Source organism: Zosterops lateralis (genome assembly GCF_965231275.1).
Source record: "Zosterops lateralis genome assembly, chromosome: 5".
Taxonomy (NCBI): domain Eukaryota; kingdom Metazoa; phylum Chordata; class Aves; order Passeriformes; family Zosteropidae; genus Zosterops; species Zosterops lateralis.
The window spans coordinates 68,626,232-68,644,053 of record NC_139766.1 but is presented as its reverse complement, the minus strand read 5'-3'; the positions used below and the strand labels follow the sequence as shown (position 1 = coordinate 68,644,053).

Here is a 17,822-nt window from a genome sequence, read left to right as displayed (position 1 = left end):
TCAGAGGGATGTGAAGGATCACATTGACAGAGTAACTGGTGCATGTGCTGCTGGGCTCTGGAGAGTCCTTGGAGTGCCTGGAACCAGACGCCCAGGGCTACAGAGCGTCCTGGTGTCAGTGCTGCTCAGTCTGTGCCTTATTTACTCATTTGCAGAGTGCAACAGTGTAAAGATGAACTCTTGGCTTCTGAATGATTTGCGTGCTAACAGCAAAAGTCTGTAAGAGAGTAATTCTGTATGAAGGGCACTTTTTGAAGAGTATGCATTGAGTATGTAAGGAATGGTGCTGAGCATGGAATGATGTCAAAACAAAGCAGCAAAGAGCTGTTTGTCAGATGGGCATCCCTGGTTGGAATCCTACAGCAGAGAATAGCAGATGTGACATGATTGCAGATGTTCTGGCCACACAAATGCCCAAGAAGGTTGGATTAAGCCGACGCAGGTAACAAGAATTCCAACTGCCTCACTTTGCAATCCAAACAGTAGTGTTTAATATTGTTTTTCCCATAGTTCTATATACACAGTGTCAGGTGCTTGCCTCAGTACTACTTCAGTACTCTAGGAAGAAAACCAAGTGTACCCAGATGCCACATATTTTGCTTTTGTTTGCATTATAGAGCCTTGTACCAACAACAACCTGCATAGAAAGGCTGTGAGAAGTAGCATTCTCACAAATCAAAACGAAAATCACTAGCAGTTATTTATGGGTTTTGGGGAAAAAATAATCTTTTTTTTAAAAAAACTGAAAGGATTAATCCATAAGTTTTTACTGTATGGAAACTTTTGCTCCTAATATAAACATGCTGAATTCTTTGCCTCTCTCTCAGTTAAAGCTCACAGTGAAACTGAAAGTTGTGCTCCATGTCACTCTTTGTAATCCAACATGCTCCTGTGACTTGGAATGTATTTTACTTCTGTAATGCTCCTCCTTTTCTTCTGTTTGTTGTATGTTTCTTAAAACCATTACAATCTGCTGTTTCAGATCTAGATGGAAACATCAAGAGAAACACTTCATCTGTTCAACAGTTCAGTCTTGACACCTATTTAGAAATGACCTGGTTATTTTCAGATTATTTTATAGCATCTTATCTTTTAATTGCCTGTAATGAGGAGGAAAGTCTCTGGTTTAAGATTTCTGTCTTAAAAACATACAAAAGAGTCAGGATTCATGTTTTAAAATGCTGGTTTTACATTAATTCCCCATACATGAAGCCTTCATCCAGATAGTCAGTCTGTAAGTTCAGGAAGTTATTTTCTCATAGCTGAGTTTTTTTACCCTAAGGTAGAAACCTGCTCATATGTTTTGTATGCACTGCAATTAAAATGTTGGTCAAGATCAGTACAATCAGGAATAGATTTTTCCTTTAAATGCTGTAGAGGATAACTGGAGACTTAATTAGCACACAAAGAAAAAGTCTTTGCCTGCCTTACTTAAGGAAGCAAATATTAAACCCATGAGATTACTGTCATATGGTTTGTCTTAGCTTGTAAAGGAAGAGTTCAAGTCTGCATCTGTAGTGATAATTTCAACATAGAGCTTCAGGATTTTTCTTGCTTTTTAAATCATTTGATAAAAACCTGAGGTGCTTCCTTTAGTAAGCAACCAGCCTGAAAACTACTTGTCAAACATAACTCTTGAGTGATTCCAGCTCCTCCTTTATGTAAAGGCATGCAAAAGCAATGTCTACTGTAAAATGGGACCAGTTGTTGTCATGAGGTCTGTGAAGTTGTGATGGCAGCACCAAGACTGCCGTGGAATCACCAGGCTCACGTATTTTCCCAAGAGATCTACCAGCAGTGAATCATTCAGACCTTCTGAATCCACAGGTCTTTGAAGATTTGTCAAGTTTCTTCTTCATATAGCGTTTCCATTCCAAGCTGAGCAGAGTCATTATAACATACCATTGTGCCAAGCTGTGTAATTAAGGTTTGCACTTGCCGTGCCAAGCCACCAAAGCAATCAGTGGGATCCCAGGTGTTTGACTTCAGGGAAAGAAAGTTGCATCATGTAAAAAGGCAATACTGGAAGAGGGAATCTTTTTTAGAACCAAAGGGTTTGGAATTTTAAAGCTAGCAAATCTGGAAAAGGCTCCTGGAAAAAAGAGAGGAGAAAGATTTTGCATAGCGTTAGTTGTTGTAATTTCCCTGCTATTCCCTTGCCTCACAGAGCATTCCCCACTCCAGAACGGCTGGAGCAGCAGCAGGTGATGGTCAGGCTGGTCCTTTGTTGAGCTCTCATCCTGGATACTTGATAAGTAATGCTCCTCCCACACCACATCATCTGGTGTGAAGTTCTCTTTATAACTGCTTGGAACCTTTTATCAGGGTTCAACAACAATACAAAAAATTTCAACAGAAGTCAGGAAATAGTCAGCTGTCTCTATATGCAGAATAGGTGTGGCCCTCTTGCTGATTGTTCTTTTACCTTCAGTATTTCAAAATCCTCTGACAGGTATTTTATCCTGTGCAGCCACACTTTTTTTTTTCTTTTTTTTTTTTTTTTTTTTTTGAGTTTTGTCCCCCCACCTCCTTGCCTCCCTCTAATCCCAGTAGTATTTTCTCTCAAAATTGCAGCTCTGCCACTTAGCACTGATTTTTCCATCTGAACCACACACAAGCTCCACACTTCCTTTTTTGTTTTGTTTTGTTTTGGTTTTGTTTGTTTTGTTTTGGGTTTTGTTTTGTTTGTTTTGTTTTGTTTTGTTTTTGAGTCTGCTGGTACCTCAACCTCTTATTTTTTGTTTCTTCCTTAGGAGAGCAGAAAGGAAAAGAATGAGGCTTACTTGTAAGAGATGATAATGTTTACATTTTACATGTTCTCATAGGAAAAATTAATTGAAATCTCTTTCTGGTTGTTTCATAATATATTATTTTTTGGCAAGCAGAAACAGGGTAAGAGTGGTTCCTCTAGAGAAGGGAGGAAGAGTTAAGTAGTTCCTTGTTGAAGAACTAAATTTTGTCTTTTATTTTTGAAGAAGAAATTTAAACTTTTTTTTCTGAAAGCCACTTGTCTCCATTGTCTCCAAAACAAAACTTTTCAATTCAGTTTTATAGCAAGATGTTTGTAACTGAATCATAAATTGAAGGTATATTAACCCTTGATTGAGGTAGCTGTTTTTATGAAAAGGCTATCCAGAATGTGAGATCAAAACTGGTGCAGACTTCCAGTCCGTGCTGGAATTAAATGTGTTAAAATAGTCATAAACCACTTAATTTCCTCTTTTAATATGAGCATACTGGAAGTATTGTTATTGGTGATGGCTTAAAATTCACTGTTAAATACTTCTCCATAGCAAAGATGACAATTGCATCTTTGGCTGCCTTGACATATTATATGAAATAATTCTAATAGCTTTTTCAGAAAACCATTTACAAAAGCTCACTGCCCTTTCCAAGTGAAATTTCAGATGGCTCCTCTACACAAACAATTCATTTCCTTGACATTTCAGCCACGTTTGACGTTGTCTTTAGCTTTTCATCTGGACCCATGACAGTGAGCAGCTCAGCTTTCCTCAAAACATCTGCTTCATCAGAGATTACATCTTGGATAAACCTGTAGGTAGACCAGCCTTTTGAAATATTTATAAAAATTAAAGACTTACCTGATCAGTAAAAAGAGCCTTGAAGCCAAGTTAGATCCAAGTTCTATTTCGTGTAGAATGATGTATATATAAGAAAATGAATTCAGAGTTGGGCTTTGAATGAGATTTTCAAAAGATCTGAACCGAGTTAAGAGCACTAATGTCATTGAGACTTTTGGTTTTAACTCTTACTGGTGCTTTAAAAATCCTTCTGTCATTGTTCTAGGTTATATAAAATATTTGTATTCGAATCCAAATGTGATGAAAATTCAACTTTTCAGCACAGATGCACTTTCTAAGCTCCTGTATCTCATAACCACAAGCATCAATATCAACACTTGTGGAGGAAGGACAAAGCTGCTATAAATCTCCTCATTAGGGAAATATCCTTTCGGTGGTGGAGTGAACAAGTACAGAACTATGATTATAATTTACGGATGTGCTTTACAGGAGGAGACTCAGCAAAACCATGGAAGGCAATATGAGGCTGGTTGGATTTCTGTGTCTCCTCACAGCACCACTTACCTTTGGTGAGGGATCATTATTCCAGGTTCATACTGGTGTCTTAAAGTCTACCTAAAACAGCTTGTGCAAGTCCAGGGTGAACTTGGAAAGAGGGAAAGAAAGGAAGGAGGAAAGGGAAGAGGAAAGGGGAGAGGAAGGGGAGGGAGGAGATTTCATATTAACTGGCTAGCACAGGGAATAGACTTCCCCCAAAAATATACTGGCAGTCTGTACCTGGAAGTGAAACAAACAAACAAACAAACAAAATAGCAGCTGAACCAAAGAAAAAAGCCGCAAACAGGCAGAGAGGAAAGGGACAAGTTTAATGATAGAAGAAAAGTACAGGTATTGACAGTGGAAAACAGGTAGAAGGGAGATCTCCAAAGGACTAAAATATTGCTACTTTCTATTTCCAGGTACATGCAGTATAAATATTTTTTGAGCTTTCCATTTTTCCCCCCTCTGAATTTCCTATCATTTTTCTGAATTTTAAGAGGGAGATGGACCCCTTGGTCATTTTATTCTAATGCAGTCAGTAACCCAATCTAAAATTTAAAGGGGAGAGTAGAATTTTGGAGGTCCATAGTTCAGAGGAGTGGTTTTTACTGGTTTGATTAGAGTTTGAATTCAGCCTGCTTTCTGCATGTGCAACCAAATGCATTCTTCTCATCTTTGATTTCAGTTTGAGTTACCATCACGGGACCAAACTATGGAGATTTTGCTCATATTTAGGAATGTTTTCTTCATCAAGATAGTTAGTCAAAGCCTGCTATGATATACAAGGTCCATAATCTGGTCTGTAACTAGCTGAATGATAGTTTAAACAAATATGCCAACAGATTCTACCATCTTTATTGACAGAGTTATGCTTAATCTTTAGCTTCACACCTGGGATGGATTTTGATTCCTTTAGTTATGAGAAACAGCACCTTGTTTTAGGCCTAGCACCACTGATGCTGATGAAAGCCATGCTATACTACTCAAATATTCACCCTATATTCACTGCAGGATCATACAGTACATTTCAAGACCACAGGCTCTTTAAAGTTTTCCCCAGTAGCAGTATTTCAATCCTTAGTCCCCAATATGACAAGTAAAAGATAAAAGTATAAGACCAGAGTAAAAAGATTTAAAGTGGGAAGAAGCACTGTAGAGGCCCAAGAGAAAATAATGAAATAGTGTACAAGAGGCCAGTAAGAAGGCATGGTCATAATCATGATTTACTGGTAATTTCTGTGGCACAGACTACTCTGGGAGCAAGAATCAGCACTCTACTCTATAGGTAGCCCTCCAGTCCTGAGTCATTGTGCTTTCACAAGAAACTGGTGCATTACATTGCAGCTGCAAAACCCAGCTCACCTCTCTGACTGCTCACTAATTGTGATTTACAGGCTTCTCTCATATTTGCTGGGTTCAAGGCAAACTCTGGCTAAAAATATGCTTGCATGTGGGATGTGAAATTTCCCCAAAATGAGAAATTTTAAACAATTTGTCCAGCTGTCTTTCCACCTCTTTTTAGTCTTCATAACACTCCAGCATCTCTTATAGCACATTCTCTGTGAAATCACAGAAGCAATTCATGATTTTGGATCACAGCTGATCCACATAGCTTACAAGCTAAGCCCCTGGCTGATCAATGAGATTCCTGTGGAAGGACCTTCAAGCCAGGACAAATTCTGAGTGAATTTCATGAGGCCAAAGGTCTATCCCCTTGTGTTCTGCTAGTGACCAGTCAGAGTCTAACACTGTATCTATTTTATGCTGCGTTAATAATACATATTACTATTAGTTAATAAGGCACTTCTTTAAAAAAAACACCAATCACCAGAGTCCTCAAATCCCTAGGTAATTAGAACACAGTTGGGGAGAGGGACAAGAGGAAAGCTGTTCTCTGTTGATTTGACATACCAGGAATATTGCTCACTGTTTCTATTGTTGTAGTCCTAAAGCAAAAACCTAGTGTCCTGCTCACTTCACACAATGGTACCTCTCCATTTCAGGATGTCATGTCTACAAAGCACCCAATAAAATGCACCAATGTGCTAAAATTTTTTGATCTATTTTGATTCCTTTAAAAAGTTCAAACCTTTTGGACCCAGATTTGAGGTGATACATCTGACATTCTTAAGTAAGCTAAGGAATACCACTGGCACAGTCTGTGTGCCAGGTGACCACTGCAAACCAGTGAACTGCAAGCAAAATGGACACTAAGTTTCTGCTACCAGATTTACTCTTGGATAACCGATGGCTTCCACACCTGTGCAGTGACTCCAGCTTTCTTGGCTGAAAATTTTGGCCTCGGAGCAGTAAACAAAGAGGATGTGGTGGTTTCTGGCTTAGAAAACGCGGAGTAGCCTGTGGGTGAATATGATTCATTTCCTGACAGAGAGGCATTTGATGGGAACAGAGGCTGGGAGCCATAGGCTGGCACGGAGTACACCGAGGAAGGCCGGGCCCTGGTGGGAGAGCCAGTACCAGGTGGAAGGTAGGAAGGTAAAGGCAGTGTTTGCTTTGAAGTGGGCAGCTTCAATGTCTGCTTCATGGCAAGACTTTCCTTGGGAGGTTGGAAAGTAAATAAAGATGGATCGAGTTGGTAAGGTTGGTGTTTCATAATATCCAAAGCATTGAGACCTTTCTTAGGTTTTCTTTTCGTGTTTTTGGTAGCAGCAGCAGCCTTAGAGGAAGGCTTGGTAGCAGCAGGAGGGTAAGACGGGCAGTGGATGGGATTATAAGCAACGGGCGGAGGTGCTCGGACATTGGATGAATATTTCCAAGAAGCTGGTAAAGATGGAGTTGGAGATGAGGCTCGTGCCATGTTTGCCTGCACAGTCTCTGAATCCACCACATACTTCTCCATTCGGGAATGCCTCCTGGCAAACAGCTGTGCTCCTTTCCCACTCATGGCTGGTGGCATCTCAAAGGGAGGTTTTGTTTCTCCAGCACTTGGGGTGACTGGTGTTGCCTTGGGGGCAAGGTTTGGACTCGCCAGGCTGGCCTGAGGCCCTTTGAAAGGACCAGCAAGGTTGAGAGTGCTTGGGGGATGGACGGGAGAATGAGGATACTGTGGAGATTTGGGTGGTGCAGGATACGCTGCCTGAGGTGAGGCTGGTGCTGGGAAAGAAGGAGGCTTGTTGGAAGCTGCAGCTGAAGGTGACCAAACTGGTGAAACTGGAGTACCAGCAGAAGGAGACACCTTGAGTGAAGGCTTTGGAGCAACAGGAGGAGGGGCCTTTTGTTTAGATGCTTGAGTCTGCATGAAATTGCAAGCTTCTGCTCCCAAGCTGAGGTAGTCTTCTTCAGGTCCTGACTCAAAACCAGCTGCAGTCCCTTTTTTGCCCTCTGCATTGTGTACAAGGGACAAAAGGGCAGGATTAGGATTTACTTTGGGTGCATCTTTGAAATTGAACATAGGTTTGGAAGTGCTTCTTCTCTTGGCCTCCTGCAGGATCCCGGTCCTTTTGGCCGGCACGGCAATCCTCTCATCCCTGGAGGCGATGTGCTCCGTGGGCTCGGTGGCTGCCCACACTGGCGGGGGAGCCTTGCTGGCCACAGGAGCTGAGACAGGTTTGTAGAAAGCCTCAGCTGGTGGGCTGACAGAGCAGTAAGGAGGTGGTGCTGCAGCGTCTGAAAGGGGGCTGGTGACATTTCTTACAGGTGAAAATGGTGCAGCTGCTCGGTTTTGAACCCCAGAAAGGAAGGGTTTTGCTGTTTTGTTCAAAGATGCTGGCTTTTGGCTTCCAGAGGGCTGAAAGGAGAGGTTTGTGCCAGGTGCTAAGCCAAAGCCATTTTGTTGTACCACTTTGCTGTCATTCTGGCTCATGTCTGTGTAGCTTTTGCTCACACAGGTCTGCTGTCTTGACATTTCCTCCTCTTTTGATTGATAGACGGAAGAGCTCAGTTTCTGGAAGTTCTCTGTCACGGTGGTTTCCCTGTGCTCCTCTGTCTGCACTGCGCTTGCCTTCATCTCCTCTTGCTCTGCTGTAATCTGATCCATCCTCTGCCGCCTCTTGGCAAACATGAGGGCCCCTTTCCCTGTGCTGTCTGCAAGTGTCTGCATCTCCTCTCCACTTTTTGTCTTCTTCTCCACCTCGAGCAGACCACTGTCCCAGTCGAACGTCACAATCTTACCGTCCTTGTCAATGTCAGAGAAGAAATCTTCATCTATTTCCGACTCACTTGTTGCAAGCAAACTCACCTCAAAAGCGTTTTCCTTGTCCCCTTCTTCACCTTCACCCTCTTCCCCCTCGTCCGCGTCACGTTCTAACTCCCCAGTCCCGTAGCTGACTAAAGTGTATTTCCTCGCCCTTTGGCGGCGCTTCTTGAACATCAACACCCCCTTGGAATTGGGGTTGGGGGCTGCTGTCAGCAGCAGTGCAATACTTTTACATTTAGATTTGGCTTCTTTGACCTGCTTCTCTGACAGGCTCTCGCTTCGCCGGAGCCCTGTGGAAAGAATCAAAGTGCACATTAAATTCCTGCTCCCCGCAAGATTACAAGGAGACTAACAGATGCATTTTTTCTGTGCTGGAATTTATTAATTATGAAAACATTTCTTTTGTATGGAAAGTTCATGAGACTCGAGTTTTTCTCACAGTACCAGCTGTGTTATAAAATCCATACCCAGCATTCCTTGGAGACACATCATGCAAGTTCAAAGGCTACATCACTTTCTTTAGGACCCTCTTAAGGTCAACAGGAACATTATATGTGTCTTTATTTCTAGCATTCTTAATTTTTATTCCCAGCACCAACAAGCAGGTAGTGTCTTCTCATTTATCCAGTTTCTAGTCTGGTATTTTCCAAGTATTTGACTACAAGTTCCTGGGTTTACAGCAGCCATTCCCAGCCAGGCAGGCCCATGACTGCTCATATCTGAGACCAAAGGAACTAAATAGGTTCTGTCTGACAGTGGCAGCAGCTTCTGCCATTTAGGTCTTTATTTTACTCTTATAAATTGCAAGCTTGCTGAAACTCAGTATGCTACTCTGTATTAGCTGTTTAAAAGCAAGTATGAATCCAGAAGGGCATACACAGAAAATATTAACATTAACTTTCAGCCCCTTGGTAGATGTGGGAGTTTGTCCGTGGTACTCAATGAAAGCGGGTTTCAATCTTTCAACAAGCATTGCTTGCCTGAAATATAAGTTCTGTAAGATGTATACAGAATATTTATTTTGGAAATGTGGCAAGAGTGAATGTACATTTAAGAACAGAACCAAGGAGACTTAACTAATTCTTCAAGGGTATTCATAAGAGTATCAATGACAATATTTCTGAAAGCATGAACTACTGATTTTCATCAGGTCATGTGAAAGAGGAACAGATGCAGCTGCAAAGCTGATGGGTGCACTGGACATCAGTGTGACTGCTTCCTTGTAATGGGACATGGAGCATGTGCCTCATGGGGCAATGCCAGTCAGGTGCTGTCCCTGCTGCTTTCCCTTCCTCGCATTCTGCCACTGAATCTCATCAATGATAGCCTCAATAACTCCTCCCTCCAAAAAAGCTGGAATTTAAAGCTATTCCTGACTAAATCAATAGTCACAAGGAAAAAAGCATGCCTCTGATAAAAGAGAATAGAACAGTAAAAAGAGAATAGAAAAGTAAATTATTTACTGTCTTTTGCTGGCATAAATAAAACAAACTTATTTAAAAAAGCCATGCTGTGTGTTTTCAAGTCATGATCCTTTTAGCCATGTCAGTAGATGGAGTCTAATACTTCTCCTATTAAAGACAATTGGAGTTTTGCCATTATGCCAGATGACTGCACAACTGGATCAATGGTCCTCACAAAGAATCTATGAAAAAGAAAAGAGCATGGCACCCAAACCAGAATTTTGTAATATTTTATTGTTGGAGAGCCAAATCACAAAATCCTTGGCTCAGTCCTGTGACAATCCAATTGCTTACAATAGTCACTGAAGGTATTTTCCAAAACTATGAGGTTCAGTATTAGAGTGCTGGCTATTCAGGTAAACATAATCTGAATAACATTTACAGAGAAAACTTCTGCTGAAGAGATCAAACACCCATAATACAAGTTCTTCTCTAGTTCAGTCTTAAATGCTGCATTATAACTTCTATTTTTGCAGAAAACTTGCGTAGTATTTGTTGCACACAGGGTGTTCACTATATTTGGCAATTTGTTTTTTCTACTGTATAGATAGATTAATAATAATGCAAAAAAAATTTGTATCAATCACTAGTTTAGAGGAGACTGAGACTGATGATGTGGGAAAAGGACAGGGCTTCTGTTCTTCTTGAAAGAAGAGTTTATCATGTAAAAAGTAGTTGATTCTTTGTATTTCTGACTTTTAAGACAGTCACTGCAAGTAATTCTCTAAGAAATGCAGGCACAGTCCCACAGTTGGTTCTGACTTTGCAGCCAAAATGTGAAGCATGTGCACTTTTCTTCTATACTTCATTTAGTATGGCCAAAATATGTGGGCTGCATACAGAAACTTAGGCATAAGTAACTGCCTAATCCACTTGCCAATGAGACACAAATGGTTATCATGCTAAAAATATGCTTCCAGAGGAATTAGCAGTGGGTTAGCAAAGCAGTTCCAACGCATATGAAATAGCTTGTTGCTACAGTATCTCACTGCACACATTCAAGCACCTTTGACATACTGCTACTAAATCCTCAGACAGGATTCTTCACATTATTGGGAAGGAGCAAGCAACAAATAGAAAGGTCCAAGATGAATAAAATAACAAAGAAATAAAAGATTAATTAATAAATAATACACGTCTACACCCCGCTAATCAATATTGGCTCCAGTGGCAAGTTTGCTTCCATGTGAATTTCTTGAACACATTTTGAAGCTGACCTCTGGGTCTGGGAATCGGGAGAAATAACATGTTCACTTTACAGTCTAGAGAAGGCTGACAAAATCAAAAGGATCATGTAACAGTTATACACATGCTGGTGTCTGTCAAGATCTCTGCAGACAACATCAAGCTTTGCTGCTAGACTTTTTTTATTAACTTTTCAAAACAGTGGCATGGCTTTGGTTTTAGATTATGCAAATGACAACACAAAGCTTTTGCTATAAAAGGAGAAACCCACAAGATTCACTTAGACATGTGCAAGCAACTTGCTTTTTTTTTTGTTAATATTTTACAGATTGCCACTGAATATGAGTTAGAAGCCTAGCAGAGTTCAGCCCTGTCTGGAGATATAAATATTTTTAGTTGGACAAAGTCAGGAGTTAATTTCAAAGTGGAAGTCTACTAAGCAAAGTTATTCGGTGAAGTTAAGGCATGGGTACACTCTTGGTTCATCACCAGGAGCATTGTATCACTCTGAAAAAATATATAAAGCAAGAACAGAAACATCATTTAAAAGAAAAAGAGAGGGGGAAAGTTAGAAAACTGCTGAAAAAAAAAATCTCTAAACACTTTTTTTCCTAATGCATTCTAAATCCTGAAATTATAACTAAAGGTACAAAAGATGCCCCCAGGCAAATTATTAGAAGGGACATACTCACTTGCGTGCCTTGCCCTGTGCTTGAGAGGTCTGTGCTCCTTTTCCAAGGGCTTGCTGTCTTCTCCCTGCACTGTGGCTTCTGGTGAGATTGCAAAGGAGAGGAGGGAAGGAGGTGCTTCTGACTGCCCTCCTTCTACTTGAGAATCAACACACTCCCTGTCAGACAGAGACCTGGGCACTTCCTTCTCCCTGTCTGAGCAGTCTAGGATCACCTCCACTCTGGGGATAGATGGAGCTGCACCTTGGTTCCTCTTGACCTCCTTGCTGCTGGAAAAGTGGACGATTTTGCTTGACCACTGGATGTTGCCCTCCTTCCCAGCCAAGGGAACAGCGATGTGGGGGCTGCTCCCATCCTGTTGGGCACTGGCTCCTCTGCCTGCAGGGGGGCACTTTTCTGCCCCCAAGAGAGTCACAGCAGCAGCATTGGTGGCCTTGTGCATGTCTTTTGAGAGGGAAAACTGCAGCTCAACCGTAGCACCTGGCCTTTCTTGTGCCGTCCCTCTGCCAGCAGCCTCGTCTGTCACGATCACTTTGGGGGTGCCTATCACTTCAGGAGGGATTCTGTGGCTTTGTGTGGTCTCTTGTTCTGTTTCAGAAAAGTATGTGTTGATTTCTGCTGCTCCATGGTGAGTCCCACTGTAAATCTCTGTGATGCATAAATCTTCACGGGGTATCTCTTGTGCTGCATTCACCTGCAGTGTGGTGTTCTCCCTACAGTCCTCAATTTTTATGTTCTCATGCTTCCCATTTTCTCTTTCAGCATTCAAGGTTTCATTTATTCCACTGGAGGATCTGCATGCACATAAACAATTCAAGGAATTAAGCTGCTGTATGCACAGCCATTGGAAATAGAGTTACAAAAGCATTTTCTGCATAGTATTTCCCCACCCTAATTAATTGTGGGACCTTCTAGCAGGTCCACTTAGAAGAATTTTCCCAAAATGTGGAGGTCTTAAATAGAAGCATCTTTGTATCTTTCAAAGTTCTTCAACTTTTCAGTCCAGTAAGAGGGAAATTACATGACACAGGTAGAACTATGACCCCACTACTACCCTGAAATGTGGAATTGTATCATTCTTAACATCAGTGTGTTTTCACTGACACATTTCTGTTATAGGGCTTCCAGAGAAATGCTGCTGAGACTTTTGAGACAACACTTATTTATATTTCACAGGTTTGTGAGAAAATTAACTTTGCATGGCACCAGAGGAGTGGTTAATTTTTGGCTCTGTAGCCACTACTGCAACTGTTTTAGGCACCATCCTTTCATGTGGTTCCTGTCCCAAATCATTCGCTCTCTAAGGAATAGAGAAGTACTGGATAAGGATCTGAAGGAGGGAAATGAATATTTGAAATACACATTCAAAGAATTCCTGTGAGGATCATCATCCTTAAATGTCACGGATTAATTGAAATATTTTGGGCCTATTCCAGTGGTGCAGCATAGAAGGGTGGTGAACCTATACAATATTTCCTACTTATTTAAAAAGGTATTATTTCTAACTGGAAAAAGGTATTCTTGCTTGTAAAACCTACAATGTATGTCGGTGTAGCTCCTTTTTCTAAACTATTAATTTCTCTGGCCCAGTTAAGCTGATTTACTGCTGTTAGGACACCTGATGAACTCTTTAGCTCCTTCTTTAAGTTCTCTGGACCATACTGACTACTATTAATTTGAGGAGAAACCTCTGTACAGCAAGGCTACAGCATGTTATAAGACTTCCCACCTGCTAGAAGGTAGCAAAGCACTTTTTCAAATGAAGGAAGTGGTAGGTGTCCCTAGTAGAGTATTATTATCAAGTACTGTGGAGATTTTTGAAATCAAAGGCAGCCCTGGCTATTCTGAAACTTTGGAACCCCCTAGAAATAAAGGTTGGAAGAAGCAGCAGGAGGAATAAATCTGTCAGTGTGCTGAAGAAACTTCAATTTCACCTGCTTTCCAGGCATGCAGCTTACTGCTTGTGGCAGTCTGTGTCTGCCTCAAACAGCACAAAATGTGTAAGATCCATTTCACCACATATGGGACTTGCTAAAGGTCAGACAGAATTTAATCTAGGGAGCTTCTCGGGAGTGCTGCTGGATCCCATCGGATGCTGCTATTTGGATGATCAATTGTTCTGCCCCCGAGCACAGATAAATTACAGAAATCTGTAAACATTTCCTTGTAAGATATGGACTGGGGGCTGGGCCAGCTAAATGTTAGCCTTTATTGGTAGTTGAATGATTGTGTGTATATGTGGGAGAGAAAGATTTCCACCTTAAAAGGCCCTTGCTACGTATGGATATACTGTATCCTCCGTCAAAAGGCAGAATAGCCGGTAGGATTTCTTTTTTTGTCATTTCAGATTCTGTTTTGTCAAATCGTTGTTTCTGTTTCAGGCCTTTCCAGCTCACTGCAGGAACAAGAGCCCTGGTGTAATTCCAGGAAGGAAGCAGAACTCCTGGAGGCAGCACGGCAGGGTTTGTTGCAGGCTCATGTTTTACTCCCTACATGATGTATTTCATGTCGGCATGCACTGAGCACTCCCTTCTTCCTCCTAGCAATGTCCTCTCCAGACTCAGCAGTAGCCCGAGAGCTACTAACACTGATGTGAGAAGGGCAGGCTGGCGTTTCGGCGTCTGTCCCCTCTCTCTCTCCACGTTTCCCGGATCCATGTGCTCAGCATTTGCCGGGAAGATCAGCGAGATGCTCCCCCGCACGGCATCTGGGAGTGCCCGCCCTGCAGGGTTGTCGCTTTCCTCTTATCCTGTAAACAGAGCATTTTCTGGGCACTGCTGCTGGTCAGTAACTCACTGCGGCTTACAGGGCATTGGGAAAACTTTTGGGCGACATCAAAGGCCAAGTGGCATTTTAAAAACTACTTTAAAAAACCCAATTTTCCTCCCAGTAAGATTTGTAAGGGCGGAATTAGGTCAACAATTAATGCCTGTGAAAATCACATCCTTCGTGCTAAACGTTCAGGGACAGCCAGGAGCTTTCCAGTGGAAAATATTCTTCCCTGCTAACAAAAGATACTTAGATGTAAAAATCACCAGTGGAATACCACTTAAATTATTCTTTCCTCATGCTCTCCAGCATTTTCTTGAGGTGGCTGCTAACAAGTGGCTACTTAGGAGAGGAAGGATTTGCTACTCATTGCTCTCAAAGGGTGCTAGAACACTTCCTGAAAAATCCTTCTGGGGGTAGTGGTGGGAGGGATAGTACCCACAAACGAGGTGGGAGAGGGGGAGAAATGTTTCAGTCCATTCTCCCATACCTGGGAAAATACAGACAGCAGGGGCTGCGATTTGGTAGAGATGAGCTGATGAGAAGAAATGTAAAGATTCTCATAGTGAATTTCTTTAGAACCTTTTAATCACTTTCAGAGTCTTGAGCAACTGCAATTTTCCTAAATTTTCTGACATGGTTTTCATTCCATGAAACACTGAGTCATGTGGTATAAACACTCCAATTTTCATGACATGCCTTGCTGTTCACCATGTATTCAAGCAGGAGCAATGGAGAGTCCCTTTCAGCTGCAGCATCCTGTGGCCTTCAGACAACTGAAATATCAGTTATGGAACAGCAACAGGCAGGAGTCAAAGTATGTGGAACTATTTCTATGGCTGAAGAGTAGACAGCTGCTCAGCCACAAATATCATCCTTACAAGTGCAGTTCAAATAGCCATGTTATGAATTAAAACCAGAAGAATGCAGCTATCACATAAGGAACACTCAGCTGGTCCCCTGCTGAACCAGGAGCAGGAGCTGTGCACTCTGGGGAAGGTGAGCTCTAATCCTCAGCTACCACTATCCCCTTGATCCTGTAACACTGAGCCATTACTCAACCCCAGACAACATGTACAGACAGGCCATGCAAAATGTCTATTATGAATAAAATGAGCACTCCTTGAGAGCATCTAGTTTTGAAGGCAGACTGTCACTTTGAACTACTGGGCACTTGAGGAAAGCTCCTTTGTGCAGGTTGCAGGAACCATGAGGAATTTCACATGCTGTGTAGATATCCCTGGCAGCCAGGGACACTGCTCTGGTAGCTGTCATGATGAATCCTGATCCTTTCCTAGTCCTGCCTGTGAGAGGGAGCTGCAATAGCTCTGGGGGGAGCCTTAAGTCCTTACAAGGAGTGTGGGAGTTTGAAGACTTTTCTTCCTCTTCTTACTCCCACTGAAGGAAATTCAGAATTCATCCTATCTGAATTCACAGTCTGGGGAGAATGTGCTTTACTGTAGGTGGCTCTGAAGTCAGGTTGCATTTATTACACTGATGCCAATTACTGAGCAGGCATTGGAATAGACTGATGTTCAGTGAGCACAGTAATGCTGGCCTGCTTGCAAGTTTGCATGAAGCCTTTCTGCTCTAAGAAACTCGAAGCATTTGCCAAGAGAACTGAAATTCCCTCTCACTATTTTACAAAGGCAGAAACTGAGACCCAGAGAGCTGTGACTTCCCCCACCTCATCTAGTGAGGTGATAACAGCTACAGAAATAGAATTCATGACTTCCAGACCTCTCCTCCTCCTGACCACTAACACATTTTGCCACCCAAGAAGACCATTTGCCATGTCATCATCAAGGCATATCTGGGTAACACAGATTCTCCATCCATACAGCCTTTGTTTTTTGTAAGCCTCACTTCCCTATCTGTGAGGAATAACAACACTTCACTGCTTCAAAGGGGTGCAAAGAATAACTGAGCTCAAGGCTCTGCAGTATGCATATATGGTAGGGGACACCTTGCAAGTATTAATACTTACATTTGTGGACTGTACTATTAATTCTGTGCCTGACTGCTGCTGTTCAAATTATATACATTAATTCCTTCAGCTCAAATTCTCTGTCTTCCTTTTCCATCCAAGCAGAGTTACAGACATTAACAACAGGACTATCAGAACCTCTTAGTATAGGTCTGCAAAAGGAGTGTTTTCAAAGCCAGCATTTTCCAGGTGATTCACTGAATTGCACCAAAGCATCCTGAGCATTCCTGTACCTCTTGATAAGCATCTGCAGGACGTCAGTCAGGCTTTCCATCAGAACAATGACTTCAGCATAGGTTAGGTCTCCACAAGGCTTGCCATTGATAGACACCACCTCATCCCCCTCACACAGTCCAGCCTTGGCTGCTTTGCTTTTGCCACGAACCTACGAGTCAAAAACAAATTCCAAATTGCGCAATTAGTGTTCATTGGAAAACTGTACCAACTATGTCCTCAGCATACTTTTTTGTCTGTGCAAAAGGATCAATAAATAAATAAATAAATTTATGGTAACACAAATTAATAACTTGTCTCAGTTGAGGTTAATATTATTCTGCCCAGTAATAATACAAAACCTTCTGTTTTACTGCACTTGTGAGCTAGGTGTCAAACAGGCTGCATTAATTCTTTTAAAACTGGGAGACATGGAAGTTTGGGACAGACAACAATCAACTGATCACAGTTTAGCAGAACTGTAAAAAAAACCCCTCAGTTTCTCTGAAAATGAAGACTAGTAGTAGCTGAAGTCTGTGCTGAGATTGTAAAAGAAGAGCATGTAAATCAGGCCTCTCTTGGCAGAGTATCAATATCTACATGCTGGTCACTTTTCCCTTAGATGCCCAACTGTAGTTTTAGTCTCCAGACTATAGACATCTGCATCCTTGGAGATCCTAAATCCATGTTTAGTCATGTGAGTAAGTGCTCACATTTATTAAAGCATGCCTGTTATGGTCTAAGCTTCCCTGTTAAGTTCTCACTCAAGAATCCTGTGTAGCTCCGTTTTTGCAGTTTCACTCCTTTTTCCACTGGCAGTGTGTTATAACTTCTCACAGTCTTTGCATAACAAAACCCAGACAGCTCTAACACCACTCAAGGTATGCCTATGGTTGATGGCTATTTTTAAAGTACATATTTGGCAAAGAGTGTGTTATATTAACCAGGATTCTTGCACGAGTCTATTTTAGAATGGCATATACATATAAAAGGGCTGACCTTGAGTTCTTGGATCTCAATCTTCTACCTGTTGGCGTGAGTACTTTGGCCTTATACCATATCCAGTTGTTGATTCAGTGCATTACCCCTGTTAATTCCCATAGTGTTTTCTTGGAAACTTTTAGAGAAGTAGCATTTCTACCACACTCAGTAGCCGAGACAGTCCCTACTGACTCCAGGGAAGCTGCTTTTGATACACTTGGGATCTGAGGATGGAAATGCCCCACAGAATCATGGAATTGTCCCAGATTTTCTGTTAAGCCACTGGGCTGGTATCCA

The 17,822-nt window shown here is 41.8% G+C and overlaps 1 protein-coding gene across 2 annotated transcripts in view; it reads right to left on the bottom strand.

Moving 5' to 3' along the window:
* Window positions 1-17,822, bottom strand: part of SYNPO2 (synaptopodin 2) — a 79,837-nt gene that overhangs the window by 10,372 nt on the left and 51,643 nt on the right. Inside the window, exons 2-5 of one of the 2 annotated variants that reach the window (XM_083862459.1) lie at window positions 16,565-16,716; window positions 11,579-12,369; window positions 6,343-8,528; window positions 740-2,092 (exon numbers count right to left, since the gene is read on the bottom strand). In XM_083862459.1, the coding sequence (XP_083718585.1) occupies window positions 2,042-2,092; window positions 6,343-8,528; window positions 11,579-12,369; window positions 16,565-16,716 (3,180 nt within the window). In that variant the 3' untranslated portion in view covers window positions 740-2,041. Of the gene's footprint in view, window positions 1-739; window positions 2,093-6,342; window positions 8,529-11,578; window positions 12,370-16,564; window positions 16,717-17,822 lie in introns of those variants that run through there. The other variant, XM_083862458.1, reaches the window with a different exon arrangement.